The 25373-nt window shown below is 43.9% G+C and overlaps 1 protein-coding gene across 1 annotated transcript in view; it reads left to right on the top strand.

Moving 5' to 3' along the window:
• Window positions 1-8380: 8380 nt before the first annotated feature.
• Window positions 8381-25373, top strand: part of FRZB (frizzled related protein) — a 31600-nt gene continuing 14607 nt past the window's right edge. The window contains exons 1-3 of the mRNA XM_080928092.1: window positions 8381-8490; window positions 8796-9550; window positions 16330-16377. Of these exons, the coding sequence (XP_080784218.1) occupies window positions 9073-9550; window positions 16330-16377 (526 nt within the window). The 5' untranslated portion in view covers window positions 8381-8490; window positions 8796-9072. The remainder of the gene's footprint in view (window positions 8491-8795; window positions 9551-16329; window positions 16378-25373) is intronic.

Here is a 25373-nt window from a genome sequence, read left to right as displayed (position 1 = left end):
AAACCCTAAAGGGGCCACGACTCACAGGCTGAGACACCACTACATCAAAGGCAGCCACGCTTGAATAGAAGCCATTGGTTAGTCTTTTCTCTCTAACTGTAACTTAACTGTTGCATTATAGCTGATTGTGTGCACTGTTAGAATCATGTGCATTTCTGCTTAGTTCTTAAATACTTCCTGGACTGTCTTAGCCTACTGCTCGCTGGCTCACTGGCTTCAGAGAAAGACACTTGCAAGCAAGATGCATAGCAGACGTAGATCGTGGCAATCCCCTCTAACCTCTTGTTCTAAGTGACATTTGTAGCCACAGGTCATGCTCACTAATTTGGTGATGTGGCACAGACGGACAGAGTTCCTTGCATTCTGCACAAACCTGGCAATGATGGTCTCAAAGATACTTCCAGCTAAAACTTTTGGGTTTCGAAGAGGAAATGCAACGTCCTGCAAAAAAGGATGTTTGTGGATGAGAAAAGGAAAATGGAGTGAAAATATGGGCCTGTAATTTGGCGAAATGAAACATCAAAACTTTACTTGCAAGCAAAGGGTTATTTCAAAAATTTACACTGAAGCTCTTGGTACATGAAAGGGGAAGAAATAAATACAGTCACAGTAACAGCCATGGACTATAAAGGCCTCTTTAAAAAGATATATATATATATATACTTTATTTATACATTATTATATATATTTATATTATTTATATAATATATGTTTTTATTTATATATATTTATATTATGTATACAAGTACACTGTCTCTGTCTTCAGACACAACAGAAGAGGGCATCAGATCATCCCATTGCAGATGGTTGTGAGCCACCATGTGGTTGTCACGAATTGAACTCAGATCCTCTGGAAGAGCAGCCAGTGCTCTTAACCACTGAGCCATCTCTCCACCCCATTATAAACGTTTCAAAAGCAATTTCTGCGCATATCAAAAATGCCCTGTTAGGAAACTACCTTGTCTGGCTTTAATAGACAAGATGCCCCTAGTCCTACTGTGACTTGATTACCGAGGCTGGTTGATACCCATGGGAGGCCCCCCTTTCCTGAGGAGAAGGAGAAAAGGGGTGGATGGGTGGGAGAGGGCTGGGAGAACGGGAAGGAGGGGAAGCTCTGATTGGGATGTAAAGTAAATAACTAACAATAAAAAATGGCTTGTTAGTTATTTTCAATCCTTCAGTCTTTCAAAACCTCAGACTCGCTAAGCCACTAAAGATGTCCTTGAGTTCCTGGTTTAGGTGGTGCTAGGGGTCAAACCCAAGGCTTCCTAAGAACGCAGGTCAATTCTTGTCTTAGTTAAGGTTCCTGTTGTGATAAAACATTATAAGCGTACCTTTCATTATCCAGGGAGATCAGGGCAGGAACAGGCTTAGGGACCTGGAGTGGGAGCTGATGTAGAGGCCATGGAGAGGTGCTACAACTGGCTTGTTCCCCATGGCTTGCTTGGTCTGTTTTCTTAGAGCACCCAGGACTGCCAGCTCATGGGTGGATGGCACCATACACAGGAGCTGGGTCCTTTCACATCAATCTTCATTCAAACAAATGTTCCACAGGCTTGCCCACAGGCTAACCTCTGGACATTCTCAATTGAGTTTCCCTCTTTCAAAGTGATTATGCCCGTGGCAAGCTGACATGAATCAGCGCTTTACCACGCTCTCCATTTAAACACTCTTGGCTGGGTCTGGGTTCTTCAGCTCCGATGAAATCTCACTGTAACATAAAAAAATAGCTTAGTTGATCTTCCTCCAGCAAAGCTACAGGGTTGGCTGTTATACTAGCTTGTCTACGTTGTGGAGAAAACCTATTAGAATTTATATGATGATCTGGACCCTGATTGGCTTGTTGCATCACTGACCACAACTTAATGTAGCCTGCTACGTAGAAAATGAACATTGAACACTCAGTGGGGGGGGAAATGAATAGATTATTTTTCTCAGGGCAACATATTTTTCATATGTTCTTCAGAGAGTTTATTCTACTTTGTCTCCCAAAGAACTTTTATTGTTTACTGTGCACCTCGGCCCTATTAGACAGAGCATGGCAGATCTGAATATCTGTGGGCTTGCTCTGTTGATCAAAAGCATCAGCTTCATCACAAACACTAAGACAACTGATCTCTAGTGGATGGTCCCCTCCAAGGCCTTCTCAGTAACCAATACGTATTTTCATCCAAAGCATATTACATTTTCACATGCAAATCCAAAGTTTTCACTTCTGAAAGTGGGAAGAGTGGGAAATCCAACAAGAAGAATGATACTCTTGAGGAATATTCAGTTAATAATATAATAGTATATCGGTGATGGTTAGTGAAATGTTTCGACACCTGAAGCTTTGTCAGATGAAACGAAGACCTTATAGAAATATTGGGCTGTTGAGATAGCTTGGTGGGTAAGGTTGCTTACTGCTAAGCCTGACAATCAGAGTTCAAGCCCCAGGACCACCTGATAGAAGGAGAGAATATGTTCCCATAGATTGTCCTCTGACTTCCTCATGCCCATGAGGACACACTCAGTGAATAAATGTAATTTTAAAACATTTAAAAAAGAATTTTGTATTTATTTTATCTATAGGAGTACATTGTAGCAGTCTTCAGACAGACCAGAAGAGGGCATCAGATCCCATTATAGATGAGATATTGTGAGCCACCATGTGGTTACTGGGAATTGAACTCAGGACCTCTGGAGAAACAGTCAGTACTCTTAACTGCTGAGCCATCTCTCCAGCCCTTAAAACATTTTTTTTTAATTATAGAAATTCTTGTGTTAGGAGAAGCTGAATGTCCCCAAGTGGTCATTATGTGTGTTGTTTGCTTAAATTTTTGTTTCTATCGAATTTCCTATCAGGCCATGAGGAAGGATGGGTAACTTGCTGTCTCTCTTTCAAAATGACTCATGATGTTACAGCACACAATCATTCATAGCAGCCTTACTTTTAAGAGCTAAAAGTGGAAACAACCAACTGCTCAGCAATTGATAGATAAATATACACCATTAGATGTATTCATACAGTATCTATCGGCTATAAAAAGGCAAAGGCTACAGCTAACATGAGTCTCCTTACATAACAGATTGTGTACATCCAGAATAGACATGTTATACAGAAGGGAAAACATTATTGCCTGTGGAAGCGTGCAAGGCTTTATAGGGAACCAGGCATATCCTAAAAATGATTGTGAACCAGGAGGGGCAACTGTGTTACAGTAGACGCAAACTCCTGGTCCCCAGAATATAATCGGAGACCTAACTGCAGCTGAGCTGCTTCAGTCCTTTTGGTGTAAGACCCACCCGGGAACGTGGGCTCAACCGTAAGCCACTGCTGAAGAGACAGTTGGGATAATTCTGTAATGGCGTGCTGCGCTTTTCTCCCCAGAATCCTCAGCCCTCGAGCAGAAGTTTGCACCGTCCTGTGGAGTCCTTATATCAGTCCCCTTTACAAAGTTACTCATTAAAGGACAACTTCCCTCTTTTTCCTAATTCTCTCCTAACAGGGCCATTTTGGGCTGTTTTAGGTCAACATTTTAGGATTCGATAGTCTTTCTGTGACACTTCTCTCCCTCCCTTGTATCTCATTCTCAGCCTTGTGTTCAGCTTTCCTGTCAGATACTTCCTGTCAGATACCTTCCCTCCTACACTCTCCACCTCAGAGCATCTCTGAGATTCTACAGCTTGCCTGCCGGCACTTTTTCTGTTGAATTGTGATAAAGTTGACCTATGCTTCCATTTGAATCCATTCTTAAATTGTTTTATTAATGAGAACGAGAATCCTAACAGGGGACCCCAGTATCTTCCGATCAGCTGGAGCGCCTGGACTTGAACCGTGGCATGGACTCCTGTGGGATTCGGGAACTTATTCTGTGGCATAGTTTCCTTGTTCAAAACAGATGACAATTGCGGGGCTGCATAACAGGGCTCAGGTGATGATTAAAGCTTTGGCAGGGCCTAGTATACAGCAGAGCCCACGACACATGAATAGTCGGCATTCATATTCTCCTGTAGGTTAGCAAATTCAAAACGTAACTTCCTGGAGTTGACTAAAGTCCCAACGCCATATCAGTAAATCAGTGAGTAACCACCCACACAAGACAAGGGGCAAAGTGTCTAATGTGGAGAACCGGGCATTCGGCAGACCTGTCGGCATGGAGGTGTTTGTGCCTTTCTGTCCCGAGTTGCAAGATGTGCAGTTTCCTGTGATGGAAGGGTGGAAAGGAAGCCTGCAGGACTCTTGCCAGAGCTGGAGTCTCAGTAGTGATGGGAAGAGGACCACCTTGAGGATCAGAGGCCCAACGAAAAGGATGCTAGGAAAATATCATAGAGATGCCAGATGTGTGGGGCTTAGCAAGGACCGCCCATCAGGATTCCCAGAAGGTGAAGCTACTTGGCCTGAGAGGTGACAAGAGGCACTAAACCTGCTCCCAGGAAAGGTTCTGTTTGCACGGGGAGGATCGTGTTAAGACTTGGGTCATTTACCCATTACTTGGGCATTGGCTAATTTACCTTGAGGTTTCTCACTTTGACCTCAGAAACCATTCGATAACCATTTCTAACACGATGTTTAACGTTTCCTCTTCAAAACTGAGGGTGTATGTATTTTTTTTCTAAGAATTTATAAATATTTCTTTTCTTCAGCCCCATTGGGTTTGTGACCCTGAAAGTGAATCAGATTTATGGACATATGGAAATGAGAGCATAAATGTGCCTATTGGGTGCTTAACTTCAGTACTAAGTTTAGCTGGGTTATTACCCCTTAGTGGTTGTTTTATGGACTTTTAGGTATATAGAGCTGATTTTGTCTATTTTCTAATTTGACTGTTGTCACAGTCAATTGTTTGCAGCCCCAAAGCCCCTGTTAGAATGAACTGCAGGCTACTGACTTTCTCCTGTCTCTGTAAGATGAGTTAAAAAATACAATAAGTCCCTTAAAAAGAGAGTGGGAAGGAAGAGGTACCAAAGTGTGTGGGTCTACGCAGAGCGTGCCGGAGATTGTTTGTGATTTTACTTTGTCAAAGGGTTGCAGGTTATTACAGTGCAAACCCATAACTCCAGCTCTCAAGAAGACGAGGCCCATGGATCAGCTGTTCAAGTGCAACCTTAGCTACACAGTGGGTTATGGGTCATCCTGGGCTACATGACACACACACACACACACACACACACACCAGCAGCAGCAGCAGCAGCAAAAAATTAAAGACAGAGGAAGGAAGGAAGGAAGGAAGGAAGGAAGGAAGGAAGGAAGGAAGAAAGGAAGGAAGAAAAGAAGGAAGGAAGGAGGGAGGGAGGAAGGGGAAAAAAGAACAAGAGAAATGACATAGGATAGTTCGGGTCCCAGCTGACACTGGGCACGGGAACACATTAATGTGTCTTGGGTGTGCCAAGCTCTGAAATCCTTTGGATCTGTTTGGAAGCTTGGATAACATTAAGACATTTTATAGAATGTTGCTTTATTTGATTTCAGATACATTTAATGTTACTTGGTGCAAAGCTGTGTGACCTGAGTGTGATCCCAGGTTCCATGTGTGACTGGTGACTTCTCTTAGTCCCCTGACCGCCACTCACATGCTATGGAATGATTGAGCACACATACTAACTTAAAAATATAAGGGTATTTCAGAAGATATGAGGGAAATGCCTATGGCAAGGAGCTGTCTGTGTGTGCATGAGTGTGTGTGTCTCTGTGTGTGTGAGTGTGTGAGTGAGTGTATGTGTGAGTGTGTGCGTGAGTGTGTGTGAGTATGTATGTGAGTGTGTGTGTGAGTATGTGTGTGTGTGAGTGTGTATGTGTGTGTGAGTGTGTGTGAGTGTGTATGTGTGTGTGTGTGAGTGTGAGAGTGTGTGTGTGTGAGTGTGTGAGTGTGTGTGAGAGTGTGTATGAGTGTGTGTGTGTGTGAGTGTGTGCTCGAGTGCACGAGTACACGGACCCTCAGCACCCAGAAGAATAATCAGACCCCTTGGAACTGGAGTTAAAAGCTGTTGAGGTGAGTGCTGTGAGCCAAACTCTGGCTCTCTGAAAGAACAGCAAGTGTTCTTAACTGCTGGGCCATTTCTGCAGCCCCTGCTTCCCCCTCCAAGTTTATAGAAAGATTACCATCAGTCAAACTACATTTAAACAACACTATATAAAATAGAATGCAAGCAAAAAAAGATTACGTATGCCCCGATTTCTCTGAAATACCAACCAGGTTTCAGTTTCCTTGAAGTTATCCAAATTTTGGGTTTGTTGAAGGTGTTTATTTTTTCGGATGCAGCTCACCAGTTGGAAAACGCACATTTTGAACTTGTGTTTTCTTTGTCATCACACAGTCTCCATGTTTGTTTGTGTTTTCAACTCTCTTCTTGTTTATCTCTTTAAGACATTTGCAGTTCCATATCCCATCAGCCAGGGTTCCAGAGCTACTTCGAAAGGAGCAGGAGTTTGTCTTCTTTTGGATGTTGTATAAGCCATTTAGGAAAGCAGAAAGAACAAAAATATAAAGCAATATAGTTGCAGATGCCGAGGAATTGTTCGCACACGTGACATGTTTATGAGAAACAATGGAGAGAAGGCACAGACATGTGCACTGAGCGCCCTCTTCAGGGAGGCGAGGGGACTCTCTGGCCTTAGTAAAGAGAGTTTCAAGTGGCAGAAGCAGGCAGACCTCTGATAGTTTCCGGTTACCTTGGTCTCTATGCTGAATTCCAGGACAGCCGTGCTACACAGTGAGATGCTGTCTCAAAAAAACAAAGACAAAACAACACAGAGAAATAGAGATAGAGAAGGAGGAAGGAGTGAGGAAGGGGAGGGAGGGAAGGAGGGAGGGAAGGAGGGAGGGAGGGAGGGGGCAGGGAGGGAGAGATTATGAAAGGATTTGGTGGGTAAATTGGTAGCCATCTCTGAAGCAAAGGAACTCGTTCATACTTTTTGCCAGTGCAGTCATCGAACATTCTTCTTTCTAAAAAAATGTGAGATGAGCACAAAATATATTTAACAACCCCTCGCGTTCATCGTTCACCTTCGAATTTATCACAAATCCCCCATATTTCTTTTACCTAATAAAGCTTCCAGATATTCTATTGACTGTTTATAAATCTCCCCTACAATATTTGTGTGTGCCTTGTCATTTCTCATTGAACTGATTTGTATAACTTTTGGCTTTGTTTTCTTATCTGACACCAAATAATTGTAAATCAGACATAGTTTATTTCTTAATTAAATGGCTCCCTAGCGGCCATCTGTTGTTGATTTCCTACGAAGTAGACACACTTCCTTCCGAAAACACTGAAGTCTCAAACCGCTGGTAGTGATCATTTTAGAGATAAGAATTCCATAAACTCAAGTCAGCTCCCGACATTCCCTAAGTGCCATTGAGCTGGGGCTGGGGATTAAAGCCGTATCCTACTGTGTGCTCTTGGAAATAGAGACTGACTTTATCTGCCTAATATTGACGGCAGGGGGTGGAGGGGGTGGGGAAGGCTGGGTAAACCAGTGACGTCCGGCTTTGTTGTAGGCTTTGCCTCCGCGCTCCCGCTGTCTTCTGACGCTGCAATCCCTCTGCTCAAAGATTTTCCTCTGAAGGGGCACAGTGGTTGGGCCTCCCTAGGACTTCCCACGGACAATGCTCTGAAAGCCGGGAGGCGGCCAGGGTGGAAACGGGAGACTTCTGGAAGGCGTAGCCTGGGAGGGATCTCTTTTCTATTTTCTCCTCCGTATTGAACTCATCTGGACGAGAACCGGTTTCCTGTTTACTATTATCATTACCTGTGTGGGGTATTTGGCTTGCACGTTGATTTCCCGTTAGATGAAACCGCCCGTGGGAAGAGTTAGATAATAAATTCAAGTTTCAGTGAGAAAACTCTGGAGGTGGGGCGGAATCCAAGTGCCTTAAAGTAGGCTCCACGCTTCGGCTTAAAAAAAGAAAAAAAAAAAAAAAAAACTCGAAAGTTCCAATTCTACAGGGCAAAGAAAAACTCGGAAGGAAACAGAGAGGGAGGGAGGAAGGGAAGGAAAGAAAGAAGGAAGGAAACGAACGCCTTTTCACGTTCCTGTGGGTCTGTTTGTTCCCCTTTTGTGAAGGTCAATTTCTCGAGTTACTCCAATTACAGACCCCCAGAGTCATTCGCTCTGGCTGGATAGGGGCCCTGCCATTGCTCCCAAGAGGCTGTGGTCTCTGCGACGTCGACATTTAAAGTGACTCTGCTCGCGCCTTCCAGCCTGGCTCTCTGCGGGCGGAGGTGCGCTCGGGTTTCGGGCGAGGAAATAGCTGCGGGGAGCGGGGGACCGTGTGGGCTCGCGGGGCCGGGCCGCGGGCTACGCATCTCGGTGGTTGTGCTGAGACCGGTTCTCCCGTGGGGACCGAGGGCTCGTCTACGGAGCCCGGAGCGGACCGGGAAAGGTGCGCTCCGGTCGGGAGCTGCCTGGGGCTACAGCATCACTCCGGTCCCCTGAAAACTCACAGCCTTCTCGGAAGGAGGAGCCGGAGGGCAGGGGACCGCGGGGCGGAACTCTGGCCAGCCGAGGTGGGAAGGCGTAGCCTCGAGCCAAGGCTCTGAGCTCCTCTGAGCTCGTCCCGCCGCTCGCAGGACCTTCCCGACCCCGCAGGACTTGGCAAACTCCTACCTCCGCTCCCATTAGTCCCCCACCCCACCCCACCCCCACCAAATCTCCTCCCTCAGGGTCCCCCATCCACCTCACAGAATTTATCGCCTCTCCCAACACCTTTTTGTAACACCCCAGAACTGCGAGCCCCTTCACTGAATTTGACTTTTGTTTTTATTTCTCTCTGGCTTCCTCTTCTGCCCCCTCATCTGATTGATGTGCGAAGGCCGATGTCTCTGCCAGAGCGAGGGGAATAAATAGACGCTGCCTCGCCTAGAGGCTTAGACGCTCGGGAAGAGCAGCCGGCGGAGCAAGGCTCCGGGATCCGTCGAGCTCGTGGACCGGACCTGGGACGACTTGGATCCTAGAGAACTGTGATTGTCCCTCCCGGGGGACAGCTGCCCGGTCGTTGTGCTCACCCCTCGGGACCGCAGGAGGGGACTTTGGAACGCGCCTCTCGCGTCCGTCGCCCGGCTGAGCCCTGCTCCATCCTGGCTGGGACCATGGTCGGCGGCGGCCCGGGACCGATGCTGCTACGATGGGCCGGGCTGCTGGTCCTGGCTGCTCTCTGTCTGCTCCGGATGCCGGGAGCCCAGGCAGCAGCCTGTGAGCCTGTCCGCATCCCCCTGTGCAAGTCCCTACCCTGGAACATGACCAAGATGCCCAACCACCTGCACCACAGCACCCAGGCTAACGCCATTCTGGCCATCGAACAATTCGAAGGGCTTCTGGGCACCCACTGCAGCCCGGATCTTCTCTTCTTCCTCTGTGCTATGTACGCGCCCATTTGCACCATCGACTTCCAGCACGAGCCCATCAAGCCCTGCAAGTCCGTGTGCGAGCGCGCCCGACAGGGCTGCGAGCCCATCCTCATCAAGTACCGTCACTCGTGGCCAGAAAGCTTGGCCTGCGAGGAGCTGCCGGTGTACGACCGCGGCGTGTGCATCTCTCCCGAGGCCATCGTCACCGCGGACGGAGCAGGTGAGTCCTGAACTTCGCCCGACCTCTCAGGAGAAGTTACTTGTTTGCCTTTATCCTCTAGCTTGATCTCTGCTCCTGTGAGAGCTTAACTTTCCCCTGAAGCCCTCCTCTGTTGAACCCTGTTCTTTTATTTAAAAGCAAAACAAACAAAAAACAAGCATTTTATCATTCTTCCAAACAAACCCTGTCTCGAGGTGATCTGAGCCTATTCCCTCCTCTTCACACCGAGCCTTCAAAGCTCTCCTTGCAGTCCCGCTCTTTGCATGCGGGAATTCGCTGCACCACACTTTCTTCATTTAACTTTCTTCTCTGTTTCTTGGTGGCTTCTTGTGAAACCTCGAGCACGGAGTGGCTATATCTTTAGTTGTTTTTCACGGCTTACAGTATGGAGACACCAGAAGGACGAAGTCCCCCATTTCCTTCCAATCGTTCAAAGTGCTAAGATTCTTGCGGTAAGCTTCTCACAGAGATCTGTTAGTGACCCGCCGTTCCACTCCTGTCGGAAACAACTGTGAGACATTGCTTTGCCCTGCTAATTCACTTCTGATACTCACTTCAGTCAGAGAGTTAGGGAACTGTCGTAGCAGGCCCTGGCCACATGGCCACGTGCCTCCAAGTAATTCTGTCTGCGGCATCTGGGTGAGTGGAGTTAGGTTTGGGCATGTCATCTTCATAGCCTTGTGTAGCTTCAGTTTTAGTCTCACCCGTTATCCCGTCGATACTCTGCGTGCATGCCCCACACGTTCCCACCACCCCACTGTAACACTGCATTGTAGCTCTACGTTTAATGGCTTTTAATCACAATTTGTCTTCTCACAGATGTTTGGTGAAATTCAAGACCCCTCTACACACACACAACTCAACACAGTTCAGTGTGGAATATTTTCAGTACACTCAATGGTTCCCTACTAGGTAACCCAAGACTCAGACTTTATCCTTCCTGTTTGTTAAAGAGGAACAAACTAGTGACCCTCTGTCAGTGCCTCCCAGGGTCCACTGTTCTTAAGTGTGTTTCACTTGTTTGTATCGTCTCTGCTCATTTCCTTCTGTTTCTCCTCTTGCTCAAGCTAGGCTCGAGTCCTCAGTCCCAGTTAACACGTCAGCAGGGCTAATTCAGAAAAATGGCGTTCATCAACTAAGAGAGGGTAAAGGGAAAGGCAGGGACAGCTGAAAACCAAGACTGAACAGCAGATCTCACATCGTTCTCATGGCCAGCATACTTACTGTATCACCACGAATGTAGGCACTGTCTTCTTAACATCAACAGTGAATCAAGGGCTGGAGAGATGGCTCAGCGGTTAAGAGCGCTGGCTGCTCTTCCAGAGGTCCTGAGTTCAAATCCCAGCAACCACATGGTGGCTCACAACCATCTGCAATGAGATCTGATGCCCTCTTCTGGTGTGTCTGAAGACAGCTACAGTGTGCTTATGTGAATAAAATAAATAAATCTTAAAAACAAAATAAAAAACCCAATGAATCAAAAGCTTGGTTTATAAGGCAATCTGAAAGAAATGCACCCTTTTTACTGTTGGGTAAAAGGGAACTCTGAGCTCTTGACCTGACTAGCATCCCAGGCCCTGCAAACATTGCTGTTACAGCTCAACGCAGTTGCGATCTTGACTTGAGAGACACTGTTAAAGTCAACCAGATGCTAGCTCTCATCAGGGACAATGCATTTCACACTGAAATGCATGCTTTCCATAGAAGACAAACTCCTCTTAAGCCTAAGCCTAGAGGGTAACCTGGAAGGAGTGAGGTTTGGGAAGGCTAAGAGCTCTCGAAGGCCATGGTCATTGTGGATGGGAAGCAGTTTCATTAAGAGTCCCTGATTTACCTGTCCCCACCAGCGGAAAATGGCATAATTGTCTCACTTAAGTACTCAAATAGACATGCATGGAGACAGCTCGTCACTCCCAGGGATGTGACTGCTGAGAGTCTCTCAAGTTCTGGAGGACTGGGCAGGAGATAATCAGTCCGCTGCCACTCCTCCGGAAGCCATGAGCTAAGAACGAGGCTGGCTTGAGAGGTCACTTGGCTTCCATTCTGTTGAAAATTACACATTCCCGCTGTCCGGTGAAAGCTGCCAGGCACCTGGAATGAATTACTTAATTATGGTGATATGGGGCTGGAGAGATGGTTCAGTGGTTAAGAACATCAACGGCTCTTCCAGAGGACCATAGTTTGATTCCCAGTACACACATGGCAGAGTAATAACATCTGTGACTCTCTTCTGGGAAGTTCCAGGCCCTCTTCTGGCCTCCATGAGTACTGCACACATACGGTGCACAGATAAACACACCCAGGTTTAGAGTGGAGAATCAGGTGCTGAGTCTTTATTCAAACCCCATGGCTACTGCATATAAGCAGGCAAAACACCCATGTAAATACCACATATTACCATTTAATTAATTTATTCTTTGGTTTATTGGGAGATAATAGTTGACAAAACAGAGTTTGTCTGTTTGTTTCTCTTTCAGGTATAAGCAGAATTCGTGTGTCTTAGGACTAGATCCTATCTAACCAGATATGGAAATGAGAACTCTAAAGAGTGGTATAGCCTTTCACATTCCTGCATCAAGAGGACTTTAGTTCATTCATTCCATTCGTGGTTATCCGTCTGCACCTAATATACTGTGACTCAGCAGATAAGCCGAGGGCATTTAACAGAGCCAAGTCTCCGTGGAACACTCTGATGCCACAAACCAGTTTTCACTTCCAAAACTCCAAGAGTGAATATATTCTTGTCAAAAACACGTGGCACCGTGACAATCACTAATTTCATATTAAGTCTATCGTGTATTTTGTGTGTAAAGTGAGCCTCTGAGCACTGCTGTTTGGGAACAGCTCGATTTGGCCATTTTTGCCAGTTTATTGAGACACTTGGGGCAAATTTGTGGTACTGAACCATGTGTTGAATCTCCACATAAGCCCATGTCTACTCCGACTATAAGTAAAGGCCTATAAGTAGGCTCTAAGTAAAGCACCTGTAAGTAAAGGCAAAGGCAGGCATCTTGGAGCACGGGGAACTGGCTGAATTGATCGGGGCAGAGAGATCACTGAACAAATCACTGATACATTTCCTACTTTTACTGCTGCTTTATTCACTTGACTAACTTTTCCCTTTCATTTGTTTTTCGTTTGTTTTTGAACTTGCCAAATACAGCAGACACAGCCTCTTACTTTTACTTATTTCTGGAGAGCAAGATTTACACTCGGGTCTAGCTGGTGAAGCAAGTTTTATTACCACCCCCCGAATACAGAAAATTAGTATTTCATTTCGTAGAAATTAAGCTAGCACTCAGGCTGAGGAGTTTCCTCCTGTGGGATAATGGAAAGAGTGCGTTTGATGTCCGTTAACTAGAAATAGTTTATTAGGGGGGAGATTCACAAACCTCTGCCCTTCCCTGAGGACTAGTAAGCAGCTAATGGTGGGGGGGCTGGTGGGGGGGCATGGGTGGGGGGGCATGGGTGGAGGTGGGTCTGGGGTTCCACTTCTCCTTTATTATCTCAGGTTGTGGCTGCAGGCAAGGGAGACATTTTCTTCAGTAGTGGGGACACGGTGGCCTCCATCTTTCTATAAGTAACTTCTCACCCATGCTTCTGTAACTAATCTTAATTAATCTCACTGGGTCATCAAACAGAAAAAAAAGACACAGTATTTCAAAAAAAAAAAAAATTAAAAATCTACTGACTGTGTAAGACAGATGATAGGGTGTTTCACAGCTGTTTCTGGGACTCCCTCATCTTGCAGCGCCAAGAGCTTCATGATTACCCTGTTATTGCTGGCTTCCAGTTAGTACTAATATCCCCCCCCCCCCGCCACCCCCAGGCGCTCACACAATATATTCTTCAGGCTCTGGCCTGGCAGAGTCCTGCTGCCTTTCACACGTAGAAATGGGTATTTAATCATCTCTCTACTTTCCCAAGGAACAGGCAGCCTTTTCTTTAGTGTTAGCCCTGCTCTACAAATATCTGAGGGGCCAAATGCTGAGAAGGAAGGACCTGAACGAGAACATGAGATGGGGGAGAAGTGGAAATCTGAAGCTAAGACCAGAGAGAAAAATGTGATTCTAAGCATCTTTGATCGTGTCCATACCAAAAAGCAGTCTGCCTGGCTTGGGGGAGAGAATCTGTGTTATTAATCTTACTTAGAGATAACCCAATCTCAGTGCTAGTGAAGTCTTACACTGTCCCTTAACTAGTATTTTAACCAGTGACCATTTGCCTTCCTTTCTTACCGAAGTTTGAAATAATCATTTGAAGAGAAAATTTGACCACGTTATCTCTGGCCTTTGTCTTTCGGCTGGGTGTTTAAAAGGACACAAGAGCCACTGTGTTAGATGCATAATTTTGAATAATGGGACACTAACTTCAGCATATAAACTTAGAGACAATCACAGATTCAGAGCTGCTGGTAACGTATGTGCTCAACAGCAACCGCACCAGGGAGAGAGGACCCGCAGCCTTGATTGAGCCCAGGGTCCTTAGTGTTGGGAGAAAAGCTGACAACATGTACTGTGGTACTGTGTCTAGGTGGTGCCGTATGAGGTACAAAAAAGTTCTCATCATAGCTACAAGGTAAGTGTTGTCCATCCCATCTACGGGGGCAAATGGAAAGGCACACAGAGAAGTGACTCATCAAAGTTAACCAGAGGCGGTTCTACACCACCCATCTTTCCTTGCTAAGAGAAGAGATTTTGATCTTTTTGGAGGATCTGTGTCTCTTGTTCCTTAGGTTAAAGTATTGTCATTGTGTTGACCCGTGGTTTAAAGAATAAAAGGGCACCGAGGACAATGGGTTCCAAGTGATAAGGACCGGCTGTTGGGTTGCACTGCTGAGATAGGAGAGAATGCCTATTCCAGAGTCATCTAAGGAAGGTCCCTCAGCCATTCCTCAGCGTGCCCTGAGCTCCCTATTCTTCTCTAGCAGGGCTTAGCCGCTGCAAGGCGTCAGTGTTAGTTATCTAGGTTTAGGAGCCTCTGCCTTGATCCTGGCTCTTTTCTCATCCCTGGTGCCCAGTAGGTCTCAAGTGCTGGCTCCTCTATTCAGATTCAGATGTCCTTCCTTTTCTCTCTGTTATTTTACTTCGGTTCACTGCACCCCACAAGGATTACCACAGTGCAACCATGGGTGGCTCCTGGTCTCCAGAATTCCTCTTTCCTGAAACAGTGTATCCATTGCTTACATCCTCTGGGTTGGCCTCTTTCAGACCCGGTCTCCTCCGTCTCTTTCTATGGATTCGCCATTTGCTTGTCCCATATCTATTCTGGGACATGCTGGAGGACATGCAGGTCCCTTTGCAGTGTTCTTCCAGAAACCTCTGTGACGTCACTACAGGCACTTCAGATATAGGACCTAGCAATCACACGGCATCTACCATTTGGATCCAGGACAATTTTGATGGCAGAACTTCAAACTTTGGGTAAAAAGTGATTATAAACATTTGCATTTCTTTCATACAGTCTTAACAACTGAAAACTTAGTGTTAAAAGGTATAGAAACATCCCTGGCAATAAGTGTATGAAATAAGGAAAACTCTCCTGGGCTACCCTGTTTCAAAGGTGTTCTTTTCTTCTCCAAGAAGCTTTATTTTTTCATTTCACATAAACCATAAATGATTGATGTTTTAAATATGGACTAATATAATTTATTAATTTCAATGAAGATTATTCAATATTAACCGTGTACATTTTATCTCATCATTCTTCAGGAATGGAAACATTGTATTTTGCTTTAAAATTTGGATACATTTAACATGAATAAAGTCCGAATAGGATAAAAGTAGTCAAGTCAGTGGTTTGTGTTTAAGTTGAGTCAAGTGCTGGCAAACTAGTATTTGTTGTTTTTCATCTATTTCCAGACCTTTATTTTTTTATATACAGACTTTTTGCATGTTAGCTGACAGCCACATATGTAGCTCAGTGGTAGAGCCCATGTTTAGCATGCACGAAGCCCTGGGTTTAATACACAACACCTCAAACTCTTCCTCATTTATGTTTTATATGAAGAATAAGGACAGAGAAAGAACGAATGCTGGTTTTGCGGGTTAAGTAGAGGCACTGAGCTCATTTAGCATTAAGTGTTAATACAATATACTTCTCTTGTATGAAAGCGTTAGTTGAGTACCAGCAAGAATTCCTGGTTAGTCGCTACGTCTCTCAGCAGGGGTACAAAGCGCAATTCATTTGAGGCTGCTCTCATAATTGGAACACAGAAGGCCAGTATCATTACCATTTTCTGGGATTACAGCATCGTGAGAGAACCAATGGCGAATCCCAATTATTTCCACATCTATTAATTGTACTGGCTTGAGAGATCTACAGGCGCTAGGCTTCCTTTGTGCTGAACTATTTAGTCTACACTTAACAAAGGGCCTGGAGTCCTTCTGGATTTCCCATAGACACTGTGCCAAGAGAGTCTGTCACAGACATTCATCGACAAGGTATATGCTTCGTTCTATCTGTCACAAAGTCACACATGTTGGGTCAGTGCCTAATATTTATATGGGTTACAACATTCACGCACAGCATTTATGAAATTCAAGAGCACGTTATTGATTAAATTTTACTCGCGGGTGATGAGGATTCGTAACTGTCAATCGCAGCTGAGAAAGGACCTCCTCTTTATTCAGCCCAATAGTGGGGGTGCCTCACAGCCCTAACAAGGGACCATCTCCTGGAGATAGCTGATTCTTGACTAGGTCAATCTGTTCCAGATTACACTTTATAGGTGGCATCCTGATAATCACTCTGTTCTCCTTTGTTCTGCCACGCTCCAGATTTCCCGATGGACTCGAGTACCGGACACTGCAGAGGGTCAGGCAGTGGTGAGTACAATGTCTGTTCCTGGCTTTCATTTGTGGTGCCGCTAATTCTTGATATGGTCTTAATACCCAAGTTTTATTGGCAGACACTTGTATCCCATTTAAAAAATAAACATAAAAACAAAGTCTTTACGCTGACTTTACTTTTTTTGTTTTGTGTGTTAGTGGTTTATAGTTCGGTTTACAAAAATGCCAGTGAACATATAGATTCATGTAAACGTAGTTTTTCAGGGTACAGAATAATTCTGTCATCTCTTCCCATACTCCTTCATGTGTAATCTTTTATAATTACAAGTTTCACCTGCTCTCAAGCACGAGCTGTTCTCTGGCACCGTAATGTCCTTTGGGGTTGTCACATAGATGGACTCTGGGGATTTAGCTTCAGTGGTAAATTGTATAATCTTTTGATCTGCCAGTTTGTTTCCATATAACCTGCAACTTGGAAGTGGGCACTGTAGATCTGGCTCCAAAAGTGGGGAGAGAGTTTCCAACTACTCCTGTTTCTTGCAACCCATCCCTTAAGCCATCCTAAAGCAAGGAGGCTATGTCAGGTGAGCCTAAAATCCCTCACAAAAGAGACCCTTCCTCTCTGATTAGGGAGCCAGCGGTGCTAAGAAACCTGGCAGATCCTGCTGTTTGGTTCATAGACACTTCTTCTTTTTTTTTTTTTTAACTTTATTTTAAAAAACAGAGATACATGTACAGATTTTTAAAAGCATTTTGCATAAAACTATATAAATATTTTTGTCAGTATTTTATGTTTTTAAAGGTTCGATAGTGTGCATTGAAATCTTACTAGTTATAATGAGAAAAAGTACATGTGAAACAAAACGTATCATGGAAATAGTCAAAGTTTTCTTAGTATGTAAGGATTAAACAATGATTTTTAAATACCAAAAATTGCCACAAGGCTATATTCTTAGCTCTTGAGTTATTAATGATCTAAGGTCTAGGTGTACCCCACTCTGAGAGAGTGCTATACACTTATTTTTTTCCTAAGGACTGAGGCTTCCACTTTTTGGCCTTTCTTCCTTTTTTTTTTTTTTTTTTTTTTTTTTTTGAGCTTCATATTAGTATCCAATTATCAGTGACTGCATATTATGTCTGTTCTTTTGTGACTGGGTTACCTCACTCAGGATGATATTATCTAAATACATCCATTTGCTTAGGAATTTCATAAAGTCATTGTTTCTAGTAGCTGAGTAGTACTCCATTGTGTAAATAGGCCACCATTTCTGTATCCATTCATCTACTACATCTGGGTTCTTCCCAGATTCTGGTTATTATAAATAAGGATGCTATAAACATGGTGGAGCATGTGTCCTTAGTATATGTTAAAGCATCTTTGGGGTATATGCCCAGAAATGGAATAACTGTGTCTTCAGGTAGTTCTATTTCCAATTTTCTGAGGAACCGCCACCCACTTCTTGTCCCCAGACGCAGCAACTATCCCCAGAAATGAAATAATGTCCTACCTTTCTATTAAGGGTCAAATGGGGTGCTCCAAGGAACTGAATAGTACTGGGGAATCTCAAGAGAGAGAGAGAGAGAGAGAGAGAGAGAGAGAGAGAGAGAGAGAGAGAGAGAGAGAATGACCTTGCATGCATGATTGCAAAGTGCTCGACCCACCCCTGACTATGTGTTAATTTGACTAAACAGTGTTCCACAGACTGGAGAATTAACTGTGGATTATACATCACCTCGCATGCCTGGATTGGATCTAAACACTGCTGAGGGTACAGAAAAGCCTACAATTGTGTGTTGGTCGGACCAAACTGAAAAGTCACATATGTGGTTTTGTTCCTAATCTTGCTGGTGTTTATATTTGAGCATTCCTAAGAAACTGCTTCAAGCCTTCTGCTCAGACTGTGTTCAGTGAGAAAGAATGGGTCTAATTATTCCATCTGCCACACAGTAAACCTCTTAATAAAGTGCAAAAAAAGAACAAAACCCAACAAGCTGGTGCACTTTTTTTCTTTTTCTTTCTTTCTTTTTTTTTTAGCACTGCCTTGTAAAGACCACACAGCAGGATATTTCATATTTCATGTTAGAGTTTCTAGAAGCCTTTCACATTTCTTTACAACATAGCTTCTAGTCAGGGCTCTAACGACTGCAGATTAGCATTTCCTGGTCTTGAAGTTTGCATACCTCAGCCTTCCCTCTGGGTGTGCAGTGGCTTTCTTTGCTCTTCTTTATCCGCAGAACAGTTTTCATTGATAACATTCATTGTCAAACAAGCCAGGTACAAGTCTTCCTGTTGTTACGAACGTATCAGGGTTTTCTCCTATTCATGTTACTGTGTCTAAATGCTGCTCGGCTTTACGTAGTTGGTTTTTTTTGTTTGTTTGTTTTGTTTTGTTTTCTGGCAATTTTCACTGATTTTAGTCACTGTGCTACAGTTTGTGGGGTACCTCATAAGTGAAAGGGAAACTTTGTCAGTTTATGAATAAGTTGGGGATAAAGATTCTTCTCTGAACTGGTCACACCCATCGAGTATTCTCATTAGGTTGGGAAGTACCCGACCTAAGGTACTGCCCACCAAAAGTAGTCCTACCAACCATCTACCTCATGTAAAAGTAACCGATTTAAAGTTGTTTAGAATTGTTGAGGATGAAACCTCTATTTTAGTGTCTGAATGCAAGTTATATATAATGCAGAGTGTGGGGTGGGAGAATGGGAGAGGATTGTACGCTCATTTCAAAGGCCGTGGCTGAGACAAGGATGCCACCACCCACCGTGTCACAGTTTCCCAATGTCTCCCTTCAGCTCACCTCCCCTCACCCTGATCCTGAGACAGAAAAATGTACAGAGTACCCGAGCCACTCCTACAGCAGTCTCCATGGCAACGCTGGTTTTCATCCTGCTAAGGCAGCAGGGCTGCAGATGCCCCACAAGGACCCATGGCTACCTATATCTTGCTTCCCAGAGGGTGCTCATCCCATATGCTTATTTAGAATATCTTAAGTTCTGGGGAATGCCACGAGCAACATTTTCTGTCACACAAAAGTAGTCAGACAAGCTTGGTGTCTGTGCTACCCCGAGAGCCACCCATTTTGTTGTTTTTGTGTAACACAAACTAAAAACTCACTTGTTCAGTAATGCAAATTGGTCAGTCAGAATTTCTTGTTAGGTGTGTGTGTGTGTGTGTGTGTGTGTGTGTGTGTGTGCAAGAGTTGCCAGTTTGTCTGAAAGTTATAGTTAGATTTTTAGTGTGTCAATGAGCAAAGACATCAGTAATAAAACAATACACAAAGATGGATCTCGGAGCAGGGTTGGTGGCGCACACCTTTAGTTTCAGCCGTCTGGAGACAGAGACAGTGCCCTAGAGGCAGAGCCAAAAGAAATCTCTGAGTTCTGGGCCTACCTGGTCTTCAGAGTGGGTTCTAGGGAAGTCAGGGCTACACAGAGAAACCCTGACTCAAAAACAAAAACAAAAGCCCAAACATACAAACACCCCCAAACAACAAAAACAACACAAAACTAGCTCTACTTGGGAAACCTCAGAGTGAGTGAAGTGTTCCTGAATCAGTTTCCTGCTCCCTTTTCCAAAACTGTTTTCCTGTTCTTCTGGTATAATGCGGGCAAGGAAAACAAGCTAGGAATGAGAGTTCATCCTGTTTTGGGGGACACACATTGACACAGTCACATGTTTCACAAGTAGATGTAGTTTGCTCACACTCAGAATGTGTCCTTTGGAGAAAGGTTGCAAGCTGAAAAGGTTCACGATAAAACAGGAAATGAAGAAGGTACAAAACCATTATACCGGCATCCTGACCCCTTTCCAAAATGTCAGGCTGTTTGTGTCTGGAATTTGGGGAAGACATTCTTCCCCTCCAATTAATTTGTTTCCTTAACACTTAACTTTTTTTTTTTCTTTTTCTTTTTCTTTTTTTTTTTCCTCTTCAGTTTTGGAGATAATGACTCTGAACAGCTTCCAATTTGTGTGTTTTACTGTCATAAATCTACTATCATAAAAGAAAGAGATGTTCTGTGTTTCACAGCATGGGGTGTGAATTACATCAAATCACCATAGCTAACTAAGAGCGATGTTTAACCCCTTCCTGGCAAGGGTATGGGTTTTGTTCCTTTATTTTTTAGTTTGACTTTGTTTTCTAGGTAGGGTCTGTGTAACCCAGGTTGGCCCAACTCCCTATGCTTCTGGAGATGATCATGAGCTGCCTTCACCTCCCCATCTCTGGAATGACAGCTGGCACCACCACACTTGGTGCTAAGCATTGCTGGAGAGGAAGCCAGGGCCCTGTGTGTGCTTGCAAGCACTCTAACAAGTAAGCTACAGTCCCAGGCCAGTGTGTTGGTCTTTGGAAATCAACCAAAAATAATTCTAGTTTTCCATGTATGATGACAACCAATTTGTGAGCATTTACACTAAAAAAAAAAAACCACACATTCTCCCCCCACCCTCATGGAAGCAATAGCTGACAAATTCTGATGCACTGTGTGTACATGGTCTTTTCCGATATGAACATTGGTTTGCGTTGGCTTCTTCTCTTCTCTATACAAACACTTGCTGACTTCAGAGGCTGAATTAACCACTCTCAACTAGGGGAAATTAGCAAGGCTAGATAGTACCTTTTGTGACATAGTTTTACAGTCTCAGGTCTTCCCCCAACCTACCTGTCACACATGGGAGCTGCCACTACAAACCAAGTCTTTCTTTCACCCTCTCTTCCTTGATCTGTTAGCAAAATTCTCTTAGTGCCTCTGTCCCCTGGTGCATTGGCACTTCTGAAGGATCTCATGCTAGAGTCCCCTTCTCTCTTCATGTGGCTTTCTTCCTGCTAGAATTCATCTGTCTACAGAGGTTCCTAAGCACATCTCTGACTGTGGTTCTGTTCACTCTCCCAGGAAGAATGGCAGATTTCTATTTCCTACCCACCTATCCTATTTATATTTCAAACTTAATTGATTCGACAACAGCAGCAACCTTTTAATAAAAAACTTCCACCCGGAAGGGTGTAGCTTCACCTCTTTCCCAAGCCCCCTGCAGGACAGTGTCAGCACTGGTTTAGTCCATCCATCCTCCCAGTCTTCAAAAACATAATGGAAACTCTTTTCCCCAAACCCACTGCATATCGGGGCCATGAGATAAAGTGTTCAGCAGACAGCCATTTCCCAGTTCTTCTCCCTCTTGTCTGGACTCGGCGCTGAGCAGACATGACCCTGTCATGGTAGTGGGGCCCATTTTGTCTTTTCACCCTTAACTTTAAGGACATTATAAAACAGTTCAAGGGGAGCAAAGTTGCATTGACTCATATTTTAGAGAATTCAAATGACTCTTAGAGCCAAAAAACCTTGTGAAGAACCATTTATTTAAGTATTTCCGAAAATCTAATCTTGAAGAAATAAATGGAATGTCCTCTTACTAGTGACGCAATGTTAGTCCTTGTGATCTTAAGCAATTTCCTTTTCCAGAGCACAAATCATTATAAACTGAATTCTTTATTACAAAATTCCAGGTTTGTTTTTATAGTTGAGTTTGACCCCAAAACTTTTGTTTTTTCAAAACTTTTTTGTTACCTGAGTTTAGCAGTCAACTTTGTCATGTTTTTCCTTAACTTAAAATAAAACTTTACACACACACACACACACACACACACACACAGGCACATATATATGATGAAGTTGACTTTATATGTATATATATATATATACACACAGATATATCATTTGACTTATGCATATATTTAGAAAATTCATATTTTAAATAGCCAGTGATTTGCAGCTAGGGCACTTTATTTCACGGACAAATGAAAGGAATGTGTCGTGAATTTTAGGTCAATGGTATTTTCTAAGATTTAGCTTACTTAGAGTAAAATGAACCGGTGTCTACTGCAAGCTGCCTTGAGTTTTGACAATGTCTGCACCCTTCCAGCCATGACTGAGCCCAGGATAAAAAACATTACTGTCATCTTTAGAGACTTCCCATTCTAGACTAGTAGGGTTCTAACTTTCATTATTATAGATTGGGCCATTACATCTTCAGCTCTCTGCACACGGATCAACAGTACAGCTGAACCTTACGCCCTTGGCAGCTTTTGCTTACTACAATGATTGTGAGATTTGTCTACTCGGGTGTGTTTCATTTCTTTCAATATACAAGGCACCTTCAAATGGTATGATACCAATCCAATTAGAAGCTTTTAGCTTGTGCCCAGCTTAATGGAGTTACCAGTTTCTGATTCTGCAGGAACTGTTATTATAACCCCCTCTCACACTCCCCCCCACTTCCTGTTTTATGACTGAGACCAGACAACTAGGATTCCAATAGTTTTTGCATTTAATGTCCTAAGAACAATAAGACTCCAGAGGGTTTTTTCCCCATCAAATATCCTTTTGATAACTAGTAATATCATGGTGAGGGAGTATGGTGGTTTGTGAAGGTTGGCTCTCTGGATGTTTTTCTGTCTCCTCGTTTCTAGAAGGGTAGTGGAATGAACCTTCCGAAGAGCAAATTATTTCTAGGCCATTCTCTTTCAGAAAGCTTCCCGAACAAGTCTGACGCCTGCCCTGTCCTGTTTGGATGCTTTATGACTGAGCACAAGAGCCAACATCTTAACTTCCACCCACTGCCCTACCGTCCTGCTCCACTGCGGCCACTTTCTCCCACAGGCAGGCTCCACTCTGCCGCGTAGGCACGGCTCTGACTTTGTAATCTTAATGTCCAGCGTTCCACTCTTTACTAATGTCTGCTCTTCCTTCCAGATGATTTATTCGGAAACTGTAAATGCTGGGTTTTCTCACTGCTTTGTAACTGTGTAATACCTGCCCAGCCTCTGACTCTCTGACTTCTCTATTTAAGCGAGATTTTACTGTTTATGAGAATAAATGGTTTTCTTGAAAATATCTTCAATTCCTTCTCTCTCTCTCTCTCTCTCTCTCTCTCTCTCTCTCTCTCTCTCTCTCAGTGACAAATTCTTAACATTCAATGGAGTGGCTCACTCAAATTTTCGAGAAACTTCACAAAAGAAACTTTATTGAGGAAGCCATTTGCGGACCAGTTTTATCTACCACACAGTTTGTCCTTATTTAAAACATCAGTTCCATGCTTTGTTCTTGTGCCACTTGTCCTCATGCCCCACAGCTGACAAAGTCACCCCATCCTTCAAGGAGGGAGTAAAAGCTGTTGAAGGGATAGCTCTCACCCCCCACATTCATCATCAGCCACCGACAATACCTTCTGTCCTTCCCTCTTGTGTGGTGGACAAGGGTCTGGCTTTCACAGACCTGTTCTCCACATTCCGCCCAGGGCCCTGTCATCTCCTGGCCAATTAAATTCATCGGGCCTTTCTATTCCTTAACTAACTTCAGCTTTGAGGGTCATTTGACACAGAGTCTGCCCTCATTTCCTCTTAGGATTTTCTGTTTTCCCAGCTTTTGTGATTCTATCCCCTACTGAGTTTCCTTCCACATCTCTTGATGATGCTTCTCCCCAGTCTTCCTCTTTCTTTCTCTTTCTCTGTCTCTATCTCTGTCTATCTCTCCTCCTTCCCTTCCCCTTTCTTCCTTTTTTCCTCCCTTTCCCCCTCTCACTCTCTCTTCAGTTTGCAAGAAGTATTTCGTGACTGGCTGACCAAAGCTCACCTTCTAGATTCATATCTGAAGACCACTTCCACAGGGGACTATCAGAGCCAAAGCAGCACTGAATGCACATATGTGTTTCTTTTTCACAACACGTACACAGAACCGAAGATTGTCTTATGTGTTGTCATTTTGTACCTTCTGCCCTGGACGTGTTGCCCTTCAGGTGTCCTATAAGTCCCCGGACAGAGCCTAGGATGTGGTATGCTAAGTAAATATTAGCACAGCAAATTAATGGACACATCAGTGGCTGAAAGGGTCCAATAGATGCTCCATTTCTTTTTTCCACTTAATATGTAGGGAAGTGTGGCTGTCTCAGGAGTATGAAGTAGAGGACGCTGTCTTTTCTACAGCAGAAAGACACAGGTGTGGTGTGGTAGATATTTCTAGATGTCTAAAACTACTTAAGGATAGAGTTGTGAACCCTACTTTGAGGCAGTCTGAAGTATATGAAGGCCAGAATTGAGGGTATAGGTCTTCACATTGTATGAATTTGTTTTGTGAATCTTTAAAAGTTTGCTGTGGCCTTCGCCTAAGTGTCTTAGAGTAGAAGGGAGGGGACAAGTGTATCTTGGGTCAGATGTAAGGATATGTATGCACTTTTGACACAAACTAAAACACACATGGATCTCATCAAAGTGGTTAGTTATGAGAGAGCAATGGACCATAAGTCCAAAGAGTAGACTGGAGATACTTTCTTAGTAAGATCAGATAAATATCTACTCAAAGATAGAGTCTTTCAAAGTCATAATTGGTTTATGGGCTGTTGACATCCAGTGAAGTTAATTATAGTCTTGCAGCTGTGCGGGAGATCAAAATGAGTTCAAACAAAGGTCAGGACAAGTTAGAAAGTTGCATCACACTTAAGCTTGGTCTTGGGCAAGGTTCTATTAAGCAGCCAAAGCCCAGCCAGTAGTGAATTTTATAATTGTATCAGTTCTCTGTAATCATTTAGATCCTTTTAGCCCATATAAAAATAATACTCTGTGTGTTTCCAATAAGTGAGCTACTGTCAGGATAACAGTGGCTTAAGCTTACCAGGCATCCCACTGTAGGGACAGTAGGCAGTGCATTAGTTCAAGTACTGCTGAGAAACTCGAGGCGTCTCAGTGCTGGGGATGGGATTCAGCTCTGCCTCTGAGCTGTGTAGCCTGTAATTCTCTCATAAGACTTTATTCTGGATATACAATGTTCTTATGCGTCACCCAGCGTTATCTTTCATTATGTCAGCATGTATTATTGCTCGTCATAGAACCCAAGACTAAGTTCTTGTCTCACCAGGAAGCTGTTGATAATGTATTGAACTATCAGATAATCAAGTTAGATAGGTATTTGCTTATAGCAAAAGCTAAGAATTAGGGCAGAAAGGCCCATATTTTTATGCAGTGTGACAAAAGTAA

Source organism: Micromys minutus, assembly GCF_963924665.1.
Source record: "Micromys minutus genome assembly, chromosome: 13".
NCBI classification, from domain to species: Eukaryota; Metazoa; Chordata; class Mammalia; order Rodentia; family Muridae; genus Micromys; species Micromys minutus.
Note: the sequence above shows the minus strand (reverse complement) of the source record. Positions and strands in the feature narration are given on the sequence as shown.